Raw genomic sequence first — 18,591 nt, 5'->3', positions numbered from 1 at the left:
AAATATTAATTGTTCTTCCTCTCGCTCTCGTTTAGGCCTCCTGCCTGCCGATGTCAATTATCATTGTGGGAGTAGGGCCTGCAGAATTTGATGGTAAGTCAACAAGATGTTGAAACATGTGGGTTAAAATAACAAACCTTTATTTGATTAGATTTTTTTTTGTAGGAAAAACTGCTGCCAGCTTAGTTTTGTCTTTAATCTTTACAGCCATGGTTGAATTAGACGGTGATGAAGTCAGAATCTCTTCTAGAGGAAGATACGCCGAGAGGGACATTGTTCAGGTGAGGTCTGCCTTCAGTCTCTTAAATCGTTACTCATCCTCATTACACTAACCTGTGTCACTGTCTTGGGTCTGCGTTTTCGGTCCATTCTGTGTTCTGACGGCTTTGCTGTGACAATATATTTAAAGTGAGTATACAGACGTCTTAAGGGTATTAAATGGAGGTCATACGGGTGTCCCCTCACTGGGATTGCATGCCAAATGATTGTTTGTAAATAGAGCCTGTGAATATTAATTGGAAAGTGGAGTTGAGTCAAATTGGTGTGAGCCAGCCCCATCCTCATGGAGCAGCACTGCCCACGAGACAATTCAATTCAATTTTATTTATACAGCGCCAATCACAACAACAGTTGCATCAAGGCGCTTTATATTGTAAGGTAGAGCCTACAATAATACATACAGAGAACAACCCAACAATCATATGACCCCTGTGAGCAAGCACTTTGGCGACAGTGGGAAGGAAAAACTCCCTTTTAACAGGAAGAAACCTCCGCTAGAACCAGGCTCAGGGAGGGGCGGGGCCATCTGCTGCGACCAGTTGGGGTGAGAGAAGGAAGACAGGACAGTTAAATCCAAAACAAGTTATGGATTTAACTGTACAAACTGTGTGTGCTGAAACAATACCTGTGCTACGAGGTGCTTCATTTACACCTGACAAATCAAGTGCTCAAATTAGCTAATTAAGTGGGACCCACCTGAAGACCCCTATCAGCTGATGCTTTAGCAATGCACATTCCCAACAAAATTCCAGTTCCAGCCAAACTCAGGGCCTATGCATTTTTATTGGGCCTGGGAGGTATGAGCAGACAGAACCAACCATGTGGTGGTTCTGTCTGCTCATACCCCAGACACACACACACACACACACACACACGCACAGAAAGATAATGGCAGGCTCCCCAGTAACAGTGAAGAGCCAAATCGCCATCCCCTCCATCTTTTACTCAGTCTCACTTCCTCATTAAAGTGAATGAACAGTGAACCTCAGCTCTAACCCCTGGCTTAATGCCCATTTTAAAAAGCCTAGGGCATTGTGGGGTCTGCAGGCAGCCATGTAAGATGGACCTGTGCAGCGCAGAAAGATCAGAATTTTCCCCATGTGGCTTCGGCATAGCCACAACAGCGCTACCTGTGTGCTTAAGTTCTTTATTCTTAAAAGGTCATTTAGGTTAGCAAAGCAGCCACATAGACGTGCCTTTAATGTATAAAGTCACAGTCGTACTTCATGCAGTATTAGTTCACCCATCCCTTCAATCATCCAGTTCAGCCAGGCGTTCGTTGCCTTCCCTTTTCTTTGTATTCCTGTTTGTGTTGCTGCAGGGGATCACTTCACGGTTGCAGGTAATCCCAAAGCAGCTTTAATCTTAGCACCGAAATAAAAGAAGTAGAAGAAAACGAACATTCACAGCAAACCACTTGTTTGATTGCAACACGGAGAAGTCACGTTTTCCTCCTCCGTGACCTTTATGCCGCTGCCGTCATAGTCTTATTTCTCGCACCCTCCCTCAGAGCCACGCTCATTAGTTAGGTTTTTTTTTTTTAACAAGCTCAAGCACACACATATACAAGCGCTCCATGCAGAAAAAGACCTGGTGGCAGTGAAAAACTACGTTTCTGTACGGGAACATTACACCAGCTCAGCCTGCAGGATCTCATTATCAGAAAGCTAATAACCCCAAGTGTCATGGTGAAGCTTAACTTCTGCAGCAAGTGTTTCCAGCACAAATTGTCTCCATTTGTGATCTTGTGATTGCAGGTGACAACATCTCATTAAGTAAATATAAAAAGTGACTTTGTCTTCCATTGGAGGGACATTATGAGAGAGATTTACAAGATTTATATCAGCAAAGTGAAATAACTTCAGTGATCATACGGTGACTGGTGTTTTAGGATACACGTATGCTTTCAGCACCACTATAAATTATGCAGCCTAATATTTGATCCCATTAATCCCTGACTTTTCCTAGAGCTAACTGGTGCTTGTTATGTAGCTGCTGGCTTGTATTTTCGCCTTATCTCAAAGCTTCCAACTGCTCAATTTCTCACTCCAGCAGCCCCAAACCGTGTCAGGAGACTCTATTACCAAAAGTCTCAGGAGAAAAATGAAAAATTGGATGAAAATATGCACATTTCATCTTTCTACATGTTCTGCTCAGCTAGGTGATGTTACAGATTCTGACTTTTCTTTACCCCAGTTGAGGCGAAACCTTTACAATTTGCTGTAGCCCGATCGCCGCACAGCTACACGCCAGAGTTTCAGCCGCCCGGGCGATTCTGCAGCGTCTTAATTAGGCTAGATTCTTCTCACAGGCAGCTGCTAGCCTGGTGAGCTGTACAGCTGTACTTTTACAAAAATAATCTTGCAGTTCACAAGTACATCTCCCACTTGTAACAAAAAGAAGATGAATTACTTAATTCAACTTCTTCATTTTCTTCGTTCGTTTGTGTGGCTCTTCCCACTGCTCCCCCCTCCACCCCACCTCACCATATTTCACCCTCCTTCTTTCTCACCCCCCTTTCTCTTCCTTTCACCCAGTCTCTTCTCCATCTGCGCTTTTCTTCCTTATTGCCGTCTATCCTCTCTGTGACTTTGTGAGGGACCAAGCAGCCAAAGCAAAGAGGACACAGGCAAAAAAATATCTTCAAAAAGGGTTTTCTTTATTTTAACCCTCAAAAAATCCAAAATTAACAAAATTCAAAACCATACTTAGCAGGCCCATAAAACAGGTCAACTAAATATAACTCTACAAAAAGTAATTTCCAGAAACTTAAACAAAACAAAGTGAGACACAACTTAACTCACAAACTGACCTATTTACAAAGACACATGAGGGTAGCTTTTATAATGATTTGGCCAAACCATTTGAACACAATAGGGGGGAAAACAAAAACACACACTAATATTAACTAAGCACAGAATAACCTAACTAAGCCTAAAACACCCCTGCTCCTGGTAAGCCCATGGTTGGTCCTGCTGAGCAGGCATTTTGTCCCCAGAGTCCTCAGCCACACCTTTTGCCCAGACAGGAAACAGCCACCGCCCAAACCCAGGTAACTCAAAGAAAGAGAAACATAATTAATATAACAAAACATTTTAGAAAAACCATACAATGCTACTATGTGCGCGCCTCATAATACCAGTGTTAGGTTTAACCAAATGATTAATGAATTATATTAATGAAGAATACTGCAAAGCAAAATAATAAAGTGAAAAATGGACTAATTTACCCCTGTGTGGCTGCTGCCATCACACACCCCCCCTCTTCAGGACTCTCGCTGGTACAGCGAGAGAGGAAGTCGGCGGTAACGTTGTTCTTCCCAGGAATGTGCTTGATGACAAACCGGAAAGGTTGCAGAGCAAGGTACCATCTTGTGATCCTTCCGTTCTTATCTTTCATCTTTTCCATCCACTGAAGTGCACTGTGATCCGTCTCCAGGGTGAATTCTCTTCCAAGAAGGTAGTACCTGAAGGAATCAAGGGCCCACTTGATTGCAAGGGCCTCCTTTTCCACTGTTGAATATCGAACCTCTCTCGGGAACAGCTTTCGGCTGATATAAGCAACAGGATGACGTTCTCCTTCCAAACCTTGAAGTAGCACTGCTCCCAGACCCCTATGAGATGCATCCGTTTGAAGGAAAAAGTGCTCATTAAAGGCTGGACTGTACAAAACTGGTTCGCTACTCAGTGATTGACCGATGTCCTTGAAAGCTGCTATAGCCTCCTCTGTCCAGTTAATCTGATTAGGACACTTGATGCCTATCAAGTCCGTTAGTAGAGCTGCCCTGGTGGAGAATCGTGGTATGAACCGACGATAAAAGCCTGCCATGCCCAAAAAGGATCTTAGTTGCTTCCTTGTCTGTGGGAGAGGACAAGACTCAATGGCTTGGATCTTACTGACCTGAGGCTTGATCACCCCATTCCCGATCACATGGCCCAGGTACGCAGTCTCAGCAGAGGCAAAAACACACTTAGAGGGGTTCACCGTCAACCCAGCAGTGCCAAGACGGTCGAAGACAGCATGCAGATGTTCCAAGTGTTCCTCCCATGTGGTGCTGTAGATGACAATATCATCAAGATATGCAGATGCAAAATCTGAGAAACCACATAGTACTTGGTCCATTAATCTCTGAAAGGTTGCTGGAGCCCCATGCAGCCCGAATGGCATCACTGTAAATTGGAAGAGACCCCAAGGTGTTCGAAAGGCAGTCAACTTCTTTGATCGCTCCGATAGTGGCACCTGCCAATATCCCTTGCACAGGTCAAGTGTGGTCAAGTACTTTGCCTTCCCCAGCCGTTCCAGCAAATCATCAATGCGTGGTGTGGGGTATGAATCAAACAGTGATATTGAGTTTAGGTACCTGAAGTCTATACAGAACCTCATGCTTTCATCCTTCTTTGGCACCAGGACCACTGGATTACACCACTCACTCTTTGATGGCTCAATGATCCCCAAGGACAACATGAGGTCGATTTCCTTCTTCAGGGATATTAGCAGACGTTCAGGGATCCTGTAGCTCAAACGCTTTACTGCGACGCCCTCTTTAATGACAATGTCATGCTCAACAATATCTGTTCGGCCAGGATTCACTTGAAGCACCTCAGAGTTGCATGCAGCTCTCACCTGAAGCTGTTTATCATCTGGCAGATGACTAAGGTCAAAATCTACCACATCAGCAGAAGGCAAGTATTGCTCACCAACCTCTTCTTCCTCTGGCACACCCCTTATGAGCATCACCTCTGCTGTCTTTTCAGGGCGCTGCGCCCATTCCTTCAATAGATTTATGTGCAGAACCCTGCTGGAGCGTGGCTTTCCAGGGATGAACACTTGGTAAGTAGTGGACCCCAATTTCTTCTGAACCTCAAAGGGCCCTTGCCACTTAGCCAATAGCTTGTTGTTGTCAGTGGGGAGGAGCACCAACACCTTTTGTCCAGGACTAAAAGACCTCTGACGAGCTGCTCGGTCATACCAAAACTTCTGCTTCTGCTGGATTTTGGTCATATTTGACTGAGCAAGCTCACTCATTTTCTGCAGTCGCTCCCTCATCTGCACAACATAGGAAACAATGTTAACAGAGTCCATCTTTTCCTTGCCTCCCTCCCAGATGTTTCTTAGGAGGGCTAGAGGTCCTTGTACCTCATACCCATACAAAAGTTCGAACGGAGAGAAACCAGTGGAGGCTTGTGGCACTTCCCTGTAGGCAAAGAGAAGATAAGGAAGCCACTGATCCCAATCAGCACCATTCTTATCTACCACCTTCCGGAGCATCTGCTTCAGAGTCTGATTGAACCGTTCTGTTAGCCCATCAGTCTGAGGATGGTATGGGGTGGTCCTCAGGCTTCTAATGCCCAGCAGCTTGTACACCTGTTTTAGTAAGTTGGACATAAAGTTACTCCCCTGATCAGTCAGTATTTCCTGTGGGAACCCTACTCTTGCGAAGAGCTGTACAAGGCAGAAAGCTACTGATTTTGCCTTGATGGATTTCAGTGGGAAGACCTCTGGATATTTAGTTGCGTAATCAGTGATTACAAGCATATAGCGATTCCCTGACTTACTCTTCTCAACAGGTCCAACAATATCCATTCCGAGGCGCTCAAATGGGGTACCAATAATAGGCAGTGGTTGGAGTGGAGCTTTGGAAGGGACTTTGGAGGATGTCATCTGGCACTGAGGACAGCTCTTACAGAAGTAGGCTACATCTCTATGGAGGCCAGGCCAGAAAAAATGTTGTTTAATACGAGCTGTGGTTTTGTGCTTACCAAGGTGGCCAGACCAGGGAATAGAGTGTCCCAAATTAAGCACAGTTTCTCTAACCTCTTGGGGGACCACTAGCTTCAGAAGTGAGCCCATCTGATGGTAAAGTATGCCATTTTGCAAGACATAGTCACTTTTGTTAATGCCTGCCTCCTCTACTTGGTCCTTGTCTATTGCTCGCTGAAAACAGGAAGCTAAACTAGGATCAGTTTTTTGCAACTCTATTATATTGCCAGGAATTTGAAGTCCCAAAGGCAAGTCTGGGTCAGTATGCATTTCTGGGTGTACTATAGTATGCTGGAACTTCTCCTGTCTCCTCTGTCTGCGACTTTTCCGAGGCTTCACAAGTGCAACTTCCCATTCCTCATCAAAAAATGGCAAGGCACTGAAAACTTCTGAGGTTTCACTAGATTTTTGAGCTTGGGCTCTAGTAACAGCCATATTGCATTGATGATTCTGGTCTGACTCCAACAAATCAAAAAGCACTGGAAAATCTCGTCCCAGAATAGCTGAATAAGGCAGGTTATCAACCACCCCAACATTTAAAAGGTATGTCTGTCCATTCACTTTAATGTACATGTCAGCTGTTGAGTACATCTTCTCATCTCCGTGCACACAACAAATGGGGATGGTATCACTGACACGGACAATATTGGGGGGCACAAAATCTCTGTGTATCAGTGTACGAGAACTGCCAGAATCAAGCAAAGCTCTTAAAGTTGTTCCATTAGCTTCAATTTTTATCATTTTAACAGTCTGGTCACACTGGAGCCCATGTTCAGCATGTGAACGTGGCATGAAACACATTTGAACCATCTTAGCTGAGGTTTTTGGGCACATTGGCTTTGTGTGGCCCTCTAACCCACAGAGGTAACAAACAATCTTTTTTGAATTTTTTAATGGTCTGCCAGCAAACTGGTTCTCACCCACAGGAGTTTTTTCTGCTGACAATGGCCTTTGATGATACATCTGGGCTGATTTGGGGCCTTCCTTTGGCATTTTATTTGCATTACAGGTCCAAGGTTGCCCTTTCCTCCTGGCAGCTACAAACACTTCTGCCAGCTCAGCTGCCTTCGCTGCAGAAGACGGATTGTGCTCTCGAATCCAAACCTGTAGCTCAGGGGACAACATTCTCAAATATTGTTCAAGGATGATTATTTCACCAATTTCTTGGTTCGTTTTACCTTTTGGCTGAATCCATTTCCCGTACAGATCTTTAAGTCGAGCATACAACTCCTTAGGGTTCTCATCAAGCCTGACTTCCAGTGAACGGAATCGCTGCCTGTAGGTCTCCGGGTTAACATCATACTTGGACAAAATTGCAGCTTTAACTTTGTCATAGCTGAGAGAGTCATCAATATCCATATGAACGTATGCCCCTCTTGCCTTGCCCGTTAGCAGTGGTATTAATCGAAAAACCCAGTCTGTTTTTTCCCAACGATATGCTAAGGCAATGCGTTCAAATGTAGTCAAAAAATGCTCAATATCATCACTATCAGTCAACTTTTCCAGTCTGGGTTCATGCAATGAAAACTGACCTGATAATGACTGACTGGATTCAGCTTGAGCTTGAGGAGAACTAGGAATGTGAGGTAGCTCCCTTGACTCTGGTGACTCTGTGGTAGGTAATGGTAGCTCTGGTACTGGTGATGTCCGGGACTGCACCTCTAACTGTAAAAGCTGAAACTGATGTTGCAATGCTTTGAATTTTTGTTCTTGTCGTGCAGTTACCTCTTCTTGCCTTGCTTCCCGAGCCTCCTGTTGACCCATATGAGCTTGCAATATTGACATCAGATCTGACAGAGATGGCTCCCTTTCTTCAACCTCAGTGCTCTCCACCATTTCAGAGACTCCAATTTCCTCCTCAGCATCAGCTTCCTTCTGAACAGTTACTCCTTTCTTCTTTTCCACCTTTCCTCCACGATGCATTTTTCTTTTTTTTTTCTGGGGGTGAAAAAGCCTCAAAGAAAAAAATACTGTGTCCTCAACTGGCAGATCCCACTGCTGCCACCAATTGTGAGGGACCAAGCAGCCAAAGCAAAGAGGACACAGGCAAAAAAATATCTTCAAAAAGGGTTTTCTTTATTTTAACCCTCAAAAAGTCCAAAATTAACAAAATTCAAAACCATACTTAGCAGGCCCATAAAACAGGTCAACTAAATATAACTCTACAAAAAGTAATTTCCAGAAACTTAAACAAAACAAAGTGAGACACAACTTAACTCACAAACTGACCTATTTACAAAGACACATGAGGGTAGCTTTTATAATGATTTGGCCAAACCATTTGAACACAATAGGGGGGAAAACAAAAACACACACTAATATTAACTAAGCACAGAATAACCTAACTAAGCCTAAAACACCCCTGCTCCTGGTAAGCCCATGGTTGGTCCTGCTGAGCAGGCATTTTGTCCCCAGAGTCCTCAGCCACACCTTTTGCCCAGACAGGAAACAGCCACCGCCCAAACCCAGGTAACTCAAAGAAAGAGAAACATAATTAATATAACAAAACATTTTAGAAAAACCATACAATGCTACTATGTGCGCGCCTCATAATACCAGTGTTAGGTTTAACCAAATGATTAATGAATTATATTAATGAAGAATACTGCAAAGCAAAATAATAAAGTGAAAAATGGACTAATTTACCCCTGTGTGGCTGCTGCCATCACAGACTTCTCTCATTTTCCCCCTCTTTACCAAACCCAACTGTCTTCCCACACATTTCACCGATATCTTCACCTCTATAAGTCCTATCAGTTGGCCGGTCCTACTTCCATAAAGTTATTTTTAAAGCAGCGTCTTTGGTAAAAGCTTTCTAGCTTTGAGCTGTTTTATTGCCTGAAATGACAAAAGTCCAATTTTTGTTCATCAAGACAGAACTTTCTATGACTGCTTTTCTTCAGAAAGTCTTAGAAGCGACAGACAGATGTTTGAGCTCTGGTCACGTGACTAACTGGTCAGTTTCAGTGCAGAACAACATCAAATACAGTAAAACCACATGGAAAGCAGATAGTAGTCATTTATTTGGTAGGGTGACATTCAATTACAACAGGACCAACAATCAATAAGGAAATAATCAGCTCTGCTTGGTTAACGATAACTGTAATATTTTTAAAGGTCAAATGGCAAAGCTTCAAAATTTGTTCACCTTTTACACTGCCTATGATGCTGACTTAGCTGGCTGGCTAGCTAGCTAAGAGTTGATGGCTATGACGCGCAGAATTATGCAAGAGGAAATTGCCTGACAAGCCTGCAGTGCCTATAAAACCTATATATGATTGATTTCGCATTGTTCTTCAAACCAACTCCTGTCTCAACATCTGTTTCCTCCTCTTACCTTTCAGTTTGTCCCGTTCAGGGACTACATCGATCGTACGGGGAACCACATCCTAAGCATGGCCCGGCTCGCCAAAGATGTCTTGGCTGAGATTCCAGACCAGTTCCTCTCCTACATGCGGACCCGTGGGATAAAGCCTTCACCGGCGCCGCCTCCATACACACCACCTGGGCAACCCATCCAAACCCAGATCTGAGGAGCAAGGCTGGAAAAGGTTTTGGAGTCAGGGGTTCGCTGAACTTGTCACGCGAAATACTTCCATTTCCTTAAAGCCGCTCTCCATGCCTTGTGGTTGTGGATCACAGTGGTCTTTCATGTGTTCAGAAAGCTGCATGCCGGGCCAGGAGAGTGACGCTTTTGAGGGCAGGAAAAGAAGATGAGAGTCTGTTTACTTCCACTGTCAAGCATTCCTGTCATTGTTTTGATTTTTTTTTTTTACCTGCTTATTTTATGCTTGGAAAGATTTTGGAGAAAGTTCAGAGAGTCTCAATTCAAATTGTGGCAGAAATAAGAAAAAAGGAAAAGCAGTATAAAATGGCTGATCTTACTTTTTAAAGAGAATGTCTCCAGACAAATGAAGGAGTTACATGATCTTAAATGAGCAGTAATTTCACTTGTAAATAACTGGACATATATAACTTCTTTCTTTCTCTTTCTCTCCAAATCACTCATTGTTTACAGTAAATGCTAACGAGGATTTTTACTGTTGATACTTTTATATAGTTTCAATATGAAGCTTGTAATACTCTCTTTCTTTCTTTCTCTCTCCTGGCATCCATGCCAGGTAGCAGCAGTGCAGGTCCTGGTAGCCCTTCTGTACCGTACTGTACTGTGCTGTACTGTACCGTACTGTATTCTAGTGTTTGTATTAAACTTTTGCATGAGTGTAGCCTCAGTCAACTGCATGCATATAGTGGCCCTGCACTACCTCTTTTATCCATCTGTCTGTCTGTGGGGGATGAGTGTCTGTCTGCCAGTATCTTCATTCGTCTGTCTTCTTCAGCCTTATCTTTCCATCTCTCTCAATCCTTTCTTTTCTACATTTGTCACTTTTAGCTGTCTTTCCATCCAGCCTTCTTTTTTAGCTAGTTTAATTGAAAAAGTCAGAATTTTATGCTAATCAGAAATAAGAAGGGTTTTATTTAGTTATTTTTTATTTATTTATTTATTTTGTTCAAGTACTATAATGACCTTCATACAGGATTTAACTTGACTGGAAATTATTTAAAAAACCTAGACTCTCTGTTCATCCTAAAGAAATGTAAGCTAAATACTCAAGGAACAGCACAGTTGGTTAGCTAGCACACGTCGTTGATAAAGGTTGAAAACTCCCATATTAATGTGTAACGTTGTTATACAGTCACAAGAAAAAGAAAAAAGTATCATTAAAAACAAATTATATTTACCACAAATTAGTGACTGTTAATATGCTTACACGCCAAGGCGGTGAGCATCGCAAATAGTTTAATTGCTAGCCATTAGCATGCTAGCATTATCGTTGTGAACATGCTAGCAGCCTTAATGTTAGCATTTTAAAAGAATGATCCTGTTAGCATGACTGTGAAGTCAACAAAAAATTAAAATGTGGCTAATATTAGTTACATATTCGGTTTTTACATTTTTTGACCCTATTATATTTTACTTTAATCCTCCATCCGAGCTCAATGAAGAGCTTTTTGGCTGTTTATGTAGTACTACTTGAGAGTTGAATGGAAACATGGCTACCCTGTGTCTCTGTGTCTGTCTTGCCGCTACAAACTGCCTTGGCAGTAGGATGCGCATGTGCCCAGGGGTTTTGTCTCATTGTGTTGTCACATATTCCTGCCCAATGTGTAAAACAATAGCAGCTGCTCTCAAACAAAATACTGTTTGAGCAAAAAGAGCCCAGTGGTCAAAAATGCAGAGAAAAACACATTTTCCCTATATTTTTTCTTTGCGTGGGTGTAGTGTGTTTGTACTTGAGTGCATTTTTATTACACCTTTAGCTTTGATACAGCTTTGTTTTTACGATGTGTATTTATATGTGCTAATCATATGAACGAGGATGACGCATGCGAGTTGTATTCACCGTTTCGACAAGTTTCCAATTTAAAGTCTTCTATTTTTGTCACAAGTGTGTGTGAATGCGGAGATTTGGATTGAGATATGGATGTCGATTGAAATAACCTTTTAAAACAGCAGTAGATACAATATTTAAATTAAGTGGGAATGCAACATTTTAATATTCATGTGCTATCTCCATCTCCTTGTAAAAAGGAGTAACCCCGAAAGCAACACTAAAAAATAAATAAATAAAAAATTGTAACTGGAATTTTTTACATACTTTGGAATACTTTACATTGCACCGCAGCCTCACGGTATTTTGAGAAATACATTGCTGCATTTCTTATTGCATTCTCACATTTCTCTTTCTTTTTTACAGTCTTCTCCCATGTATTGTCACCGTAGCAGAAACTCAATTTCGCTGAATTTATCAAATGAATGTGTGTGTGCTGGTTTAGGCTTCTTGTGGCCAACTGCTCAGTTGAAAGCATAAATAAGCATAATAATTCAACATTAAGAGCTCATTGCCTAGACAGGGCACCTCTATGCTCGCTCTATGTCACCTATTCAGTCCCTGCAGAGCAAACAGAGACATAGTTAGCACCTGATCAAACCCTAGGTGGACCTCAAGGTCATCACAGCATGAGACATTGCAAAATCCCAGACTAAGCTGTTGGAGCAGATAGAATTAGTTTGCTATAGCCGGTTGCTGAAAAACAGAGAAGTTCCCTGAACTACTAGAGCAAGAAACACTCTTTGCAAATACCAGGACTGCCTATAAATACAGCTTTTCATCAGTAGTTGAAACACTACGGTTTAAAAATCTAACCTAGAAGAGTGATAGAGAGGCAAATGTGAATAAACCTTTTCAACAGGTCATTTATATATTTCCATTCTTTTTTTCCTTTCTTTGTTTTGCCTTGTCTCTGGTGACAGCTGTGGACCAAGCAATTTAAAAAAAACCAATATTGCTTCTTTAAATTCCACACAAACATCCGCTTGGACTTAAGGTGGAACTGCATGGTTAAAGGTCAAACACACTGTGACCTGTGAATACAATTTTGACCATATAATTCATACTTAAAAAATACCACCAACAACAAATGTTGTGTAATGGGAATAAATTATAATTTTTTATATCCAAAGTGTCAAAATGTTTTCTAGCAAAAACACTTTTGACCATTATTCAGTGCCAAACAGGGAGATGATGAGTCAGATACTGATTTGATGATCCTAATAGAAGTTGCCCACCTGTTTGATTCCTTGCAGATATGCTACAGGCTGTACATAATACGAGTCTGGACACACATGGATGTAAACTACAACTTGAATTGTTTGCAGACTACAACAACAGCTTGGCTTTAATCCCAATTTCAGTTGGCTGCCCAGATTTAAACCCATGCTATTTGAACAACAAACTACCTCTTGTAGTCACACGTTCATCATTAAAAACTTTCCAGGTTGGAAAATACATCTGTTCCCTAATTTTAATTTCACCAAATTTCATGAGAAGACCAGCTAATCAGGGCTAAATTGTCAATTATGAGCTGATTTAAATACTTGATGTTGTCACCATAATCTAAAATGTTGTGAAAATCAGGTAATTGTGTCATTTAAATTCCTCATTTATAGTTAAACTTGTTTTTTTTCTCTCTGATTTTAGGATTTTAGGCCATTTTTCTCGTTGTTTGTTTACTGATGAACAAACAACAAAACCCAACAAAAAGTTGCTGGACCTGGTTTAGTGAAATTCAGGATAGAAACTTTCAACTTTTTAAAATCAAACCAGGTTTGAAACACAGACACTTGAATGTAAAATTGAATTTGAAGCTCTGGAAATTGGAAAACTTGAAATTTTCTTGCTAGACTTTGAAAAAACAGAAAACTAATTAAACCCAAATTCGATCCATTCAAATTCCAATATTTCAAATTAAGCACTACTACTTTTTAGTTTCTTACTTTGGAATAATATGTAAGTAAGGATCATATTTTCAGACCTTTCTCAGCTTCCATACAGTTTTACACGGCTCACTAACTTTGACAAGCCTCATGAAGCCACAAGTGTGTATATGTGTGAACACATTTGATGTATACTGCGCGAACGTGAGCGTGTGTTTGTGTGTGCGTGCGCGTGTGCCTGTGAGGCGCCTTTTCTAAGCGTGTTTTATTAGATCATGTGAGGTGTTAACACACGTAAGATCTTTGTTTACTAAAGATATCCAAATAATGTATCGTATGCTCGTCATATCTTCTTAATAATGTGCACTATGTTTGCATGTACAGTTTTACAAAGGATGCACCAGTTCCTTTTGTTGAAAACTGAGTGTTTTGAAATATACGAATCTATATGAAAATTAACTGTACAAAATGGCCTTAAATCTTTGACTGATCTTTTTGGAATTGTGCGATGCCTTCTTCTGGAAAATGAACTGTTCAAAGGAACTGATCGTTATCTACTTTGTGTCAGTGTTTCTATTGCTTTCTAGTGTGTTTTCTTTGCACAAGCTCAATAATGGAAAAAAATTTCTTGTACTTTTTTGAGACCGTGATTAATCAGAGAAAGCATGGTTGAAGTACTGACTGTCTGATAATACATATAACAGATGACTATTTCTGTATTGAACTATTGATTTTTAAATAAATATTCATATTAAACGACATTTTGTGAGTTGTTTTTTTCCCCTCTGAGCCAGTCAAAGGTTAAAAGTAAATTTTTTTTCTCCTTTTACCCCACAATTATGGAAAAGAAAGCATGCCTTCTCTCTGTTCAGAGGTTTTACATATCAAAGTATTATTTAAAAAAAATAACGTAGTCCTCGGCAGCTCTTAAATTCAGGTAAATACAGCCTCACGTTAACAACAACATCCCTTAATAGACCGTTCATTTAGTAAAAGATATACTGAATGCAGAAGTAGTGGGTGAAAAAACTAAAAGCGCTTCTATAGGAATTCAGCCAGATGCTACCAATCCCAATCAAATGCAGGTGATTAGCTGATCATCAGCAAGTGTGACCACCTCTATACAAGTAGAAGTTTTGCCGGCCAGCAATGCTCAGAGAAATTGCAAAAAACACAAGAGAATTAGAATCACCTTTATTGTGACAAATCCTCTGTATGTTACACTAATGTTAGAACTCTTAGGTCAGCTGATTCTGATTGTTCCTAGAAGCAGACTAGAACACAGAGGAGACCGGGGCTTTGGGATTGCTGCACCTAAAGTTTGGAACAGTCTGCCTCTTCAAATTAGGATCTCTCCAACACTTGGCATATTTAAATAGATTTGTTATGTTGCATCTGACTAACCACAATACTTCTGAAACACTGTCCTTTGAACAGATTAGACCAAAGTGGAGATGTTTTGCCATATTGCACAGCACCGTGTTTGGTGAAAGCCAAACACAGCATGTCTGCATAAATGTCTCACACCAACTGTCAATCACGGTGGTGGAGGGGTAATGATTGGGGCTTGTTCTGCGGCCAAAGGACCTGGGCACTTTGCAGGCATTTACTTGACCAAAAACTCCTTACTATATTAGCATATTCTAGTCAAGTCTGCTCAATCTGTGCAACACCTAAAGCAGGGGTGGGGGAACTCCAGGTCTCAAGGGCCAGTGTCCTGCAGGTTTTAGATGTATCCTTGATCCAACACAGCTGATCTAAATGGCTAAATTACCTCCTCAACATGTCTTGAAGTTCACTAGAGGCCTGGTAATGAACTAATCATTTGATTCAGGTGTGTTGACCCAGGGTGAGATCTAAAACCTACAGGACACCAGCCCTTGAGGCCTGGAGTTTCCCACCCCTGACCTAAAGCTTTCCTGAATTTGGCTCATGCAACAGGACAGGACAATGATCCTGAGTACAACAGCAAATCTACAACAGAATGGCTGAAAAAGAAAAGAATCAAGGTGGCGTCCAAATCCAAAAGTTGTGGTAGGACCTTAGGAGCCCGCAAACATTTCATGAACTAAAGTAACGCTGTGAAAAACAGTGGGCCAAAGTTCCTCCACAGTTATGTGAGACACTGATAAAGTCAAACCATTACTCCAAGTTATTGTTTTTAAATGTCTCATATGTTGTTCATGTATTTACCTAACTCTAAGACCTACTAGAGCCCAGATGATTTTTCAATTCAATTTCAATTCAAACTCTTTACTGTCCCACACGGGGAAATTAGTTTAGCTTTTGTTATGATGTGTATGTATACTTGTATACTTTTCACATGACTGTATGTTTGGATTTCTGCTCCGTGTTTTTCCCTGTTCTCGTTTTTCCAGCCCTAGCCTGTTAGGATTAATATCAGGTTTGCTCCATCTGACAGGATAATTACAGTACAAGAAAGTCTACCCACACCACAAACACACAAACCGCACAGACACATGGCCACTAATCTTGAACTAGGCACCGCTTCAGAACATGGAGAACTTTTGTGTTATTTTGAAAGTTGCCATTACTGAGTCATCTTTCTGATTGGTGGCAGTTATTTCTTGTAAAATGAAAAAATGTTTCTCAGTTTGTATTTTCACCTGGCAATCAGCAAAACCATCAATGCCCCGACACACAGAAGTACACAACCGTGCAGTTTGTATCTGCTGGGGGTTGATGTTGTTCTTCAGCAGCACCCAGTAACTCTGCAAGCACTCTGACAGGTGCTGAGATCCCTGATTTCCAGCACTTTCAATCCAGCTTGTTTTTGTTTGCGTTTTCGGATATTGTCAGCTTCAGAGAGCAGAGGGGTTATGCAGTTATGCTGTGAAGTGATTGTCTCTCAGCTGTTTACATCCGGAGGAGTGATTCTCCTCAAACTGTTAACAAAGATGTTACTTAACCTTGGAGAAACAGTGTGAAATTTTAGGGGAAAGTGGCACTGAAGGAGAATGCAGTGTTCCAGCACCTTCACTGCAAAATAAATATGACTGATGGTTTCATACGTGTGTGTACTGCCTGGCTTTCCTTCTAGCTGACACCATCAAAACTGTAACTCTCCAGTAATTTTCATGGTCGAGCTGCTCATCAACTTGCAGGCAACAAGCAGTGTAATACAAATGTGTTTGTGCCATGTGTATTTTTTAAAAACAAATCTTGCAGTCCTTTTAAATTGACCTTTCAAAGGCTTTTGGCACACATGTCATACAATATTAAAATACTTGCCCATGCAGAGTAAACAGTTTGAAATGGTTTGAAAATGGTCCAGCACAGCTCAGTATGTAAAGACAGAAATTATTACTTCTAGCTCTACGAGTGCAACCAAAGGTGTGCCTTAGGGTTCAATCTTAGGACCACTACTGTTTTTCATTCTATTATTATTTATCAACAATCAGAACACCATCAATACAAAAGATTTGGTGATGTGCCTACACTAAACCTGGCTTTTACACCCAAATTTCAGCTCAGTTAAGAATATCTAAAAATGGACTAAACTCATGACTAAAATGAAATATGAATTGTTTTTCTTTTTCCTTTTTTGCACCCATTACACTAATAAAAGTCTTAGGGCTCACACATCTGCCATTGTAACCCTTTTAATGTTCACTAGTTAACACTCTGAGGGCACAAAGAGTATTTCAGAGTACTGAATTTTACTTTTTTACTAGCTTTACTACAGTGAAACCCAAGGTTTCCACACCGTTTTCAACCTTTATGCTAATAGCTAGCTAATGGCTCAGTCACACTAGAATAAAAATAGGATGAATGGATGCGCAGTGAGCAAAAAAGGTTTTCATCTGGTTTTTAAACACCTACTTCTTCTCTGTGCACCTACTTCCAAGGTGCACAGAGAAGAAAATAAAGTCTTGAGAGCTTGAAGCTATAAGTTATTGGTCAAATACACTGGTGAAAGAAGAGCAATAAAGCATTGCTGGAGCTTCAGCATCTAACTTATAAATGCAGACACATTGCAAACTAGATTGTTTTTGCAGTAGGGGACTTGACTCCACTGGTTCCCAACTGGAAATCAATTGGTTAGATTCCTCTATAAAAGCTAATTGTCATTGACTTTATGAATTCCTGTTTCAAATTCATAAAGTTATAGCTAATGTGAACTTCTGTTTAATGTGAATTTCTTGTACATAAATGGTGACAGGTTTGCAACACACAGTAATAGATTTGCAATGTTTACCAATTAATAGCAGTTCAATATAGTATTACCACAAATAAACTGCATCTAATCGTCAGCTTGATCTCATTTCTTTGCTAACAACAAAGTAAAGCAACCACTTTGAAGACAGGGATTTATTCACATAGTTTCCGTCATTGTGGTTGTGCTGCAATCTCCAGTCATTTCTATGTGTCTGTAGCATAGCAACTACTTGTACCTTGCAAGATGCACAAATTCTGCAACTTTTTTTACAACACAATATTGTTTGTTTGCATTTATTTGGAGGTTAAAGACACTACATGACTACTTTGCATTCACAAATCTCTAAAGCGGTATCTGTTGGTAGCTGGTTGCACAGACAATAATAAAATCTACAATAATACTGATTGGCTAAAAACAAATTAGCTTCAAAGCATCAAGAGAGTTTAGCATTGTTTGACCCTTTTTCAAAAAACTTCTCTGTTTATCATGTCTTGGAGCAAAATCCACTGATGCTGACTTGGATTTAAGGTCAGCATCCAGCTTTGCTCACTGTCTTTCCATCCAACAACTATGTAATCGCTGCATTCGCTTTGCATTCACGTGGACGTACATGTGAGCTGCTGTTTGCATGGCAACTTTGCTATTCTTGTGCCTGATTAACATTATTCGTTCACTTAAACCTCCATTAACTTTGCATTTTTGCTGGGACGATTATCAGGCATATAACAGTCTGTATATTGGCAGGCTGTCACCTTCTGGTCTGCCGCTTTGGTAAACAGCATGTTCTATCAGATAAAGCAATCACAATAGATTCATTACCAATTATCTCCTTGAGGAGCAGCACAGAAGGTGTTAACACTGAAATTATAAAGTAATAATCAGTACAGATGAGCAGACAATGTTGTGTCATATGGACACATAGCATACATCAGTGTTCATCATTTTTAAGCAAAAATAAATAAATAAAATTTTTTAAAAGTGAGACCAAGTATAAAAATTAATTATCATGGATAAAATAAAAGTTCATAGCTGACAGACAATATCTCACTGTGTGCTGTCATATTAACTGCTCTCCCTCCCTCTTGGGATTGTT

General features: G+C 40.7%; 2 protein-coding genes across 3 annotated transcripts in view; one reads left to right on the top strand and one right to left on the bottom strand.

The window, feature by feature from the left end:
• Window positions 1-14,077, top strand: part of LOC113009780 (copine-8) — a 106,697-nt gene extending 92,620 nt beyond the window's left edge. For both annotated transcript variants that reach the window (XM_026148311.1, XM_026148312.1), the window contains exons 18-20: window positions 36-93; window positions 208-281; window positions 9,384-14,077. In XM_026148311.1, the coding sequence (XP_026004096.1) occupies window positions 36-93; window positions 208-281; window positions 9,384-9,572 (321 nt within the window). In that variant the 3' untranslated portion in view covers window positions 9,573-14,077. The remainder of the gene's footprint in view (window positions 1-35; window positions 94-207; window positions 282-9,383) is intronic.
• LOC113009779 (uncharacterized) lies at window positions 3,134-7,973 on the bottom strand. Its single transcript, XM_026148310.1, has 2 exons — window positions 7,218-7,973; window positions 3,134-7,143 (listed from the first exon to the last, which is right to left on the bottom strand). Exons 1-2 carry the CDS (start codon window positions 7,386-7,388, stop codon window positions 3,505-3,507), a joined length of 3,810 nt encoding a protein of 1,269 aa, XP_026004095.1. The 5' UTR covers window positions 7,389-7,973; the 3' UTR covers window positions 3,134-3,504.
• Window positions 14,078-18,591: the final 4,514 nt, after the last annotated feature.

The sequence above is a fragment of the Astatotilapia calliptera genome, chromosome 17 (genome assembly GCF_900246225.1).
Source record: "Astatotilapia calliptera chromosome 17, fAstCal1.2, whole genome shotgun sequence".
Lineage (NCBI taxonomy): Eukaryota > Metazoa > Chordata > Actinopteri > Cichliformes > Cichlidae > Astatotilapia > Astatotilapia calliptera.
The sequence above is the reverse complement of the archived record's forward strand: the minus strand, read 5'-3'. Positions and strand labels throughout refer to the sequence as shown.